Source organism: Rhagoletis zephyria, unplaced genomic scaffold (genome assembly GCF_001687245.7).
Source record: "Rhagoletis zephyria isolate East Lansing unplaced genomic scaffold, Rhagoletis_zephyria_1.1 Rzeph_scaffold_00813, whole genome shotgun sequence".
Lineage (NCBI taxonomy): Eukaryota > Metazoa > Arthropoda > Insecta > Diptera > Tephritidae > Rhagoletis > Rhagoletis zephyria.
The window spans coordinates 1-8,172 of record NW_016157897.1 but is presented as its reverse complement, the minus strand read 5'-3'; the positions used below and the strand labels follow the sequence as shown (position 1 = coordinate 8,172).

The 8,172-nt window shown below is 34.0% G+C and overlaps 1 protein-coding gene across 1 annotated transcript; it reads left to right on the top strand.

The window, feature by feature from the left end:
* Positions 1-461: 461 nt before the first annotated feature.
* On the top strand, positions 462-6,193 carry LOC108361670 (uncharacterized). The gene is made up of 2 exons (XM_017614359.1): positions 462-686; positions 5,330-6,193. The coding sequence occupies exons 1-2, from the start codon at positions 557-559 to the stop codon at positions 6,115-6,117; spliced, it is 918 nt and encodes a 305-aa protein (XP_017469848.1). The 5' UTR covers positions 462-556; the 3' UTR covers positions 6,118-6,193.
* Positions 6,194-8,172: the final 1,979 nt, after the last annotated feature.

Below are 8,172 nucleotides of genomic sequence, written 5' to 3'. Positions count from 1 at the left end.
GTTTTGTACAAAGTTTGAAATGTGGATATACATATTTTGATTTTCTTAGACAGCTTGCTTAATGGCAAGCCTGATTTTATTTGTTTCAAACAGCTGTTATGACTTGATTTTTTCACCTGTAAAATCTAAATAAAAGAGAAACTTAGAAAATTATGTGCAAAGTTAAATAAAAATTACAATTAAAATTAAACTTGAGTAGATTTAAATTTAAACATTTCGTGATAGTAGCGGCTTTTAGTGTACGGACTTTCCTACTGGGTATGTATATATACATCTTTAAACAAGCACACGCCTACATGCATATGCCTGAACTTAAACATATGCGAGCCGATACGATTCGTGTTTTTTTTTGTTTACTTCGCTATGAACCTACATACATCCATATGCATCTACAGTTTTTCTCTTTTGATTACCTGCTCGCTAACAAGCGGCCTGTGAATTTGCCGGTGGCTGTACTTGTAGCAACAACACTGCTCAGTTGCGTTGGTCGCGTCCACTGCGTTTCGGTTTCGAAAATAACGCAACGCTCGCAGTATTCCATTGAACTTTGTCGACGATGGGGGATCTAATAGCCGAAGTACGCAAAAGAGAATTTTTGTGGAATAAAAAGAAGATACCATTGGGCAAAAGAAAAAGAACTACAGAAAAACTATGGCAAGAAGTAGCGGACGCGTGTAGTATTTCAAGTGAGTGCGATTTTAAAAGTACATAAATATATGTGCATACATATGTATGTATTGTATATCGATGTGTACTTATTTATTTATGTGTGCATTTGTACACTGATAAACGAATTAATAAAAGCTCGCTGTCATTATAAGAGTTTGTAAGTAGTTAGAGAACTAGTTTTTAAATACACCAGTATAGATTTTAGAAAATATGTGTGTGCATATATATGCATGTATATAGAAATATCACTTCTTAAGACTGCGTTCAGCGGCATGCAGAGCTTCGCGTGAGGGAAAATCTACGCGCGCTTGGTAGATTAGGTCTCTCTTACAAATGAATATACGCATGCGCCAACATACATACATATGCATGAACCCTAAGCAATGAAACGTGTTTAGCCTCCTTTTGTACACTTCTGCTTTGCCGATGTGGTGAATTTTTCTTAGTAGGTTTATCACGTTTGGTGATAATACAGCGCAAAAATTTTCGCTGGGTTTATGCAAGTTTTAAATGTTTGTGCAGGAGCAATTTTGATTACATGCGGTTTTTGGCGACATACTTACATGCTTGCTTTAGAGCATATGTATATATGTATGTGCATAAATATAAATGTGTATAGTATATAGGTATACATAAATAATCATAATAAACACTTATTAAGTTAGGATTTAATAACTGATGATTTGCCACAGAATTAGTTACTAGCGCTATGGTGTAAATCCCTGTTCTTCTGGCCAAAACTAATTACGGCTGAATGGGTAGATGATTTAAAAAATATGAGTTCTTTATTAATTAGCATATGATTCTCCTAAAAAAATATTTTAACCCTTGAAAACTGAGGTGGTGTAAATGGGTCAATTTTTAATTACAAAAGTTTTAATGCAGTTTTTTTTATATTCGTATAAAGGAACAAAAAAAAAAAAATCCACATAGTTGTAAAACCCATCTATGTAGTGGCAATTTTTGAAAAATTTAGCCAAATTTACTAGTCTTGACAGCCCTGCCGCAGGGCAGAATAAATGCAACATTATTTTGAGAAAAGAAAACGCTATAGTTTATTTGCCTACTGAAAAGTTAAAACGAGCAACTTTTCCAGGAATAAAGTAAGCAGCCTTTTTCTTCCTACCTTTATTCCTTTATTGATTTCTTCCCTCCAAAGGGTAAATAGTTCTTCACTCCTGACAGTATCAAACTAACCTACGAAGAGCCATTTTCTCAGAAATCGCAACACAATATATGGTAGAATTAGTTCACTGATGTAATGCTGTTATTCCTAAATAAGTGTATCTTAGCCAAAGTTTATTTAAAGTTAATTTAAGAAAAATTTTATAATTTATTACAAGCAACAAAAAATGACTTTATCACACAAAAAAAGTCTTTTAAGTAAAAAAGTTTTGTTATCGTACATCGTTCCATTCCAATCTTTTTAAATAATGTTTTCTAATTTTTTTGTAACAGTTACTAATTTTACATTTACTGTTTCATGCTCAATGGAGTTCTCAATTGGACAAAGATGCGTACAAAAGTACAAAGTGAAAAAATATAAAGTGTTCCAGATAAACTGACGTTTTCATATTTGAAATCAAAATTTCATTTTGATATTAGATTTTCTTTCATTTCTGGTATTCGCTTTTTCAATTCTGGCATTAGCCCTTGGCTTTGTTGCATACCTCTGTCCAATTTTGGCTTAGATCCTCATCCTTTCGGACTTAAAACATCAGCTCTGCAACACTATGTGTTCTTTTCCACAAGCGGCAAGATGTGCTTGGCATTTTTTCTTTAGTTTTATATTCAAACCAAAAAAAGCATAAATGGCTGTTCACATAAGTCTTTCCTCGCTTTGCTTGACAGTTCGAACTTTGAAAACAAAGCGTGAAGCGTAGAAAGTATGCTACAATAAACGCTTCTGCGCAAATAACAGCTTCTGCGTTCTTCTTTTCCTACATATTTTATCTCTGTAAAATAGATAACAATACAATAATATGCATAAATAATAGTAATAAAAATTCATATTTACCTTATTTTTGTCATTAAATGCAAATGCAAGCGCACGAGAAAAGATGCATGTAGACAGCTGATTTCCAAAGCTCGAAAAAGTTGAAGTTGCTCATGATTTTGCTTCGCTTTGCTTTCCTCGCATTCTATTTAGCAAGACTCATATAAAATCATGTATTGAATTTATCTGTCAAATCGAATTTAAGAAGCAAAGCGAAGCAAAAGTCTTATGTAAACGGCCCTTAAGTTCTCACTCAAAAGGGCTAACATGAAAGTGAAACCAAAGAAAAATTTGTGATAATACATTGTCAAATAAGAGTACCGAAATAGAATGTCATTACTATCTGGCACCCTTTATATTATTACATTATGCGTAAGTAGACTTTGATTGCTGATTGTAGGCTTGAGTTAAAAATATCGATATATGAAAATATCGAGATTTTTTCAGAAAATAATGGATANCCCTTAAGTTCTCACTCAAAAGGGCTAACATGAAAGTGAAACCAAAGAAAAATTTCTGATAATACATTGTCAAATAAGAGTACCGAAATAGAATGTCATTACTATCTGGCACCCTTTATATTATTACATTATGCGTAAGTAGACTTTGATTGCTGATTGTAGGCTTGAGTTAAAAATATCGATATATGAAAATATCGAGATTTTTTCAGAAAATAATGGATACATATGTCGATATTTTAATCTCGAAATACCCAAACTTTGGTTGTGTCCCCAATGAACTTAAACAGTGTATATATGGACCAACCTCTACTAGAGAGCATATCAGACCCAATTGAGTTTTGCTTTAGAATATTTAATCTATCAAGGTTCTTCAGTATCGTCCGAAAGACTTGCTTCTGCTGTAAATTTAGCTCTGCCGGATAATTAGGGTGACCACATTATCCAACGTAAAATAGAGGATATTTTTGTCAAGATGATTTGGGAATACGTACACACAACTTGTATGATACAAGTACATACATTAAGTATATCGTAATTTGGATCAAATATTTATCAATTAATTATATTATTGTACAAGTTCCCCTTCTCGAAAGGCGATGTAAAGGATTTCAACCGATTCCTAAAAATAAAACCAAATCCTTATTAAGGACTTCGCCGCCAAAATGCGTTTATCATAATTCATACTACATGACGAAGCCTGCGGAGGTTCCTTTTCAGTGAACTGGAAACTCAGCGTGCGACACGATCCTGGAAAAAACTTTCCCTGTGCCTTTGAGAACAATGAATTTTACTCAAAGTATATTAATTTTTCTAGCAAAATGTCTAAATATTATTTTATTTATGTATTTATTTTTTCAATTATATAAATTTCCCTATCAGTATTAGCAACCATTCGTGACTTATATCTTGTACAGAGATCACCGAGGGGGGTGCGAAACAAACTGGCGAAGGTTATCATTATATTTTATATATCCTTAGCTCATTTAAAGTACAGTTTACGAAATAAAATGCAAAAGGCGTCCTTTATTTTGAAAAAAAAAAATTATAAAGAACAAGGGGTTAAAGGACTGTCCTATAAAATAAAGGACGGAGGTCACCTTAATTATCACATTTAGTTTTGTATTTTCCCAGCCAGCGAGAAATCTGAAAACGGAAAAAAGAAAGCTAGATGAAACGCGAACTTTTCTCCCTTTATCGATTCCATTATCGGACACTTACGATCTCTTTTTCCACCAAAGTGGGCGGCAGAAACGTATGTACAGAAAAGTACCGAAAATTGTTTTGAAACGGTTACTTTTTTGGCTGTTTTTCGGAAATTTTTCTGATCGAACTTTTCATTCAATACACTTTCCTTCTGCACTTCACAAATGCTTTTTCATAGGCCGGAAAAAAATGAAGGAAGCGCCTGACGGCATTCGAATCTGGCACGCGCAGCGACTGCCGACTACGTAGGTACCTAAACACGCTTTCAAATGTTTAGCTTGAACAATAAAATAAAATTATTGCTTTCAGATAGCATGATATTTTTCGAATGTTTTCCGGATACGAAAATTAATGCAAATAAAAATCCTTTTCGGAACGTTTCCGGGTGCAGAAACCGCACTGTTTTTTGAACGTTTTGGATACAAAAAGGAAAGAAAATTGTAGTCGTTTTCTGTACGCTTCCTCAACAAGACGTTTTATTTAAGTGGCAGTTTAGTTATTCTATCTTCTTGACATACTACCATAATATTCGATTGTAATATTTTTTAACCATTTTCAATGCATATAGTTCTCTATATTTCTGAATTTTAAAAATAAAATCATATTTCACAACATACTTTGTAAGCATAATAACCAGGGAACGTAAATAGCAGTTATTTTTTTCCAATAGTTAAACTTGGCCAGATATTTTTTAAGCTCGAAATAAAAGTCTTTCCGGATAGTAAACAAACCGCTTATCCAAATTAAACAAATTTGGTATCAAATGAAAGAGGACTTAAATAGCTTTTAAACAGAAATAACGATCGAAGGCTACCACTTCTATTTAAATTTGTTTTTATAATTTAATACAAAAGATATGCATATACCTGACCCAAGGTTTGTTCTATGGTAATTAAAAAACATTTCTTATGTAAACATTTTTCAATAGCTGGCTTTCTGCTGGTTTCCTCATTTAAATATTTCAGTTTCCCTAAATAATTCTGAAAATTTTTTCTTTCAGAAACTGTAGCCAAAACTCGATGGCGAAGTATACGTGATCAATTTCTCAAAGAGGTAAAGAAGGTGCCAGTGTACAGCTCCGGTGAATCCTATTATATCCAGGAAAACAAGAAATCCAAATATACTCATTTCAATAACTTAATCTTCCTACTGGATACGGACACGCCAAGACAGAAAGTTATCGAGATTAAGCCAGAATCCATAATAGGTATTCGCTCTTCCGAGACTAGTAATTCGTGGGATGATTCCAAAAGTATGGCGGAGGATTTTCCACATCCTCTACCAATGCCTCAGCCTGAAAATTTACCCCAATCTACGAGTACAGACAATACAATTACAAGCATTGGAAAGGTGTACGCATTGGAGGAAGATCTTGATCCGAATTTGTGTGAAGTAATATGGAAAGAAGAGTCCGACGCATTGGTATTCGATGAAATCAAAAATCAAAGCGATGATGGTGTGCCGCGATTCGGAATGATAAAGTCTCAACCCGCAAATCCAACCTATAGTGGCAGCATAAGAGTTTGCCCTCAAGAAGGCGATAATAAAGCCGATGTGCCGCACTTGAAGGATAATTACTACAAATGCCCAGATATAAGAGTAGCACTAGAACTAGAAAATCAAACTCAGTCCGAAAATTGCACTGAGGAGAATGAGAATTTACTATTTTTACGGTCACTTTTGCCTTATATGAATAAGATGGATCCAATGCAGCAATTTCGCGTGCGCATGCTTTTGGCCAATAATATTGCATTTCATTTCCTTTTATCTCCGCACGATAATAAATAGTTTAACTGTCATTTATAATTAGATACATATGTAATCGCAAATAATAGCCCAGTTATGCATAGCTTTGCATGAGAGTTGTCACATAAGAATCTGTTAAATGGACTTTGCGTGTAAGCAGTTACCCAACGCATAGTACTTAACATGTAGAATTCTGTTGGGTTTTGATTTTTACGTAAAAATGGTATAGCAGTGCAAGTTTGCATAACTGGGCTATAAACCGTTGTTATGTTCTAAGTAGTATAAAATAAATAATAATACAGCAAAGCGAGAATACTCTTGGCTCAAGCCTTATCCAATAGTCCTGAAATATACTAGCCAGAAATGCGATTGATTTGTAAAAGAGAGCACGATTTTGAAATATGAGTGTTTTTACTCTCTACAAAAAAATTTCTGCAACCTCACATACACGGTTTTGATTATCTTGGGGGTTCGTACTTTACACGACGATATGCTTATAAAGCAAGAATGATAGAATACAAGACTGCGCCAATGAGGGAGGATTTTTGAGCGTAATTTTTGCGTGACGTCATCTTGGTGCAATTGCGAGAGAGAAATGCCAAAACGCATATAAAAATATGTAAACAATGCAGAAAAATTTGTTAATTTTAATATTACATGGCACAATTTTGCAGGAATAAATAAATATACAAAGATTGATTAATTAGGAGCACGTAGCAATAACTTTGGACATGTAGCCCTTTAGGTAAGTACGATTTTTAGCACATGAAAAAATGGATGTACTAACAGAGCTTGCAATTTCATGTAGACCAAAAGGAAGGTGTGCAGCAAAGTGAATTTTTGGACTTGCCATTTTAAAAAGCCATGCAGAGTGCATATTTATATTTGTGGACGGTAGCCAACCACCATAAACTCCACAGCTGTTGACTACACAGCTTTTATTTGATGACTTTTGTACCATTTCCGAGAGGATGCATGAGTGTGGCTTTTTTGGAAGCAAATATTCTATGTCAGTAAAACATAATTTAAGCTGAACTTTTAAATGTTAATAATTTGGCCACTGTTTTGTATTAGGTACGTAACAGCGCGGTAAGATGCCGCCTGAATTAGCGCCTGGCGACCTTATCCACTGGTGCATACCAGCACTAAAAGAATCAGGTACTAACAAAAATAAGTAGGTGGTGAAGTTCATGTATCTATTTACTGTAGAAACTGCTTTTGTATGTATTGCCAGCAAACTAAACCAGCAACTGTCTACATTCACCATGAAAATATACCTACTACAATTCAAGAAAAGGCCATAATACTACTTTGGTCAATTGCAGCCGTTGCATACTTAGAAATAAATGTAAAAGTACAAATATTAATAAATATATTTTCTTGTGTAGGTCAGGATCATTCGGGTGTCCATCTACGTTTGCTGGTCAAGTGCATATTTACAAGTAAGTATACCACTCCATAAAAGCGAAAGTGGAAATATTCAGGAAATAGGTGAGGATCATTTGTGGTCCGTCCACATTCGCTGGTGCAGGGACTTACTCTTTTGAAGACGGTGTGCGATATACTGGTGTTTTGTATGTAAGCTTTAATAAGTGGAAAAAGTCTAGAGTACTAACCGTTGATCTTCTTCGATTATAAAAAGTGGGAAAATGTGATTTTGTATTTTGAAACTGTATGGTGGAAAGTGTGTTCTAATATCTATTTGATACCCAAAAAATGATCACGGCTGTACTTTTTGCTGATATATTACATACATATGTTCCATTTAGTTAAACAATACAAGAATATTGTAGTATGTACCACAAAAACGTATATTTTCTATAAAAAATCATAACTCAGAAAAAAAATCTTCGCTATTAGAGATTTGGGTTGATTGTCAGTGGCGGATTTATCGTACAGGCAACATAGGCTGAAGCCTAGGGCGGCAGAATTAAGGGGCGGCAAAATTTAAGACAGCTAAATTAAAAGAAAAAAATTTATTTGGATTCAGCTGCACTTGAAATTGTGTTTGTGTCTGTAAAATATTATTAATGATTCATCTCATTCAATACAATTCAAAATTAGAATTACGCTGCGAATTTTTCCTTAGTATAGCAG

Bases quoted from the DNA above. Each gene is read 5' to 3' on its own strand.
- LOC108361670 (XM_017614359.1), top strand. From the start codon at position 557: ATGGGGGATCTAATAGCCGAAGTACGCAAAAGAGAATTTTTGTGGAAT. The intron at 687-5,329 runs GTGAGTGCGATT...TTTTTCTTTCAG, and splicing joins GGACGCGTGTAGTATTTCAA to AAACTGTAGCCAAAACTCGA.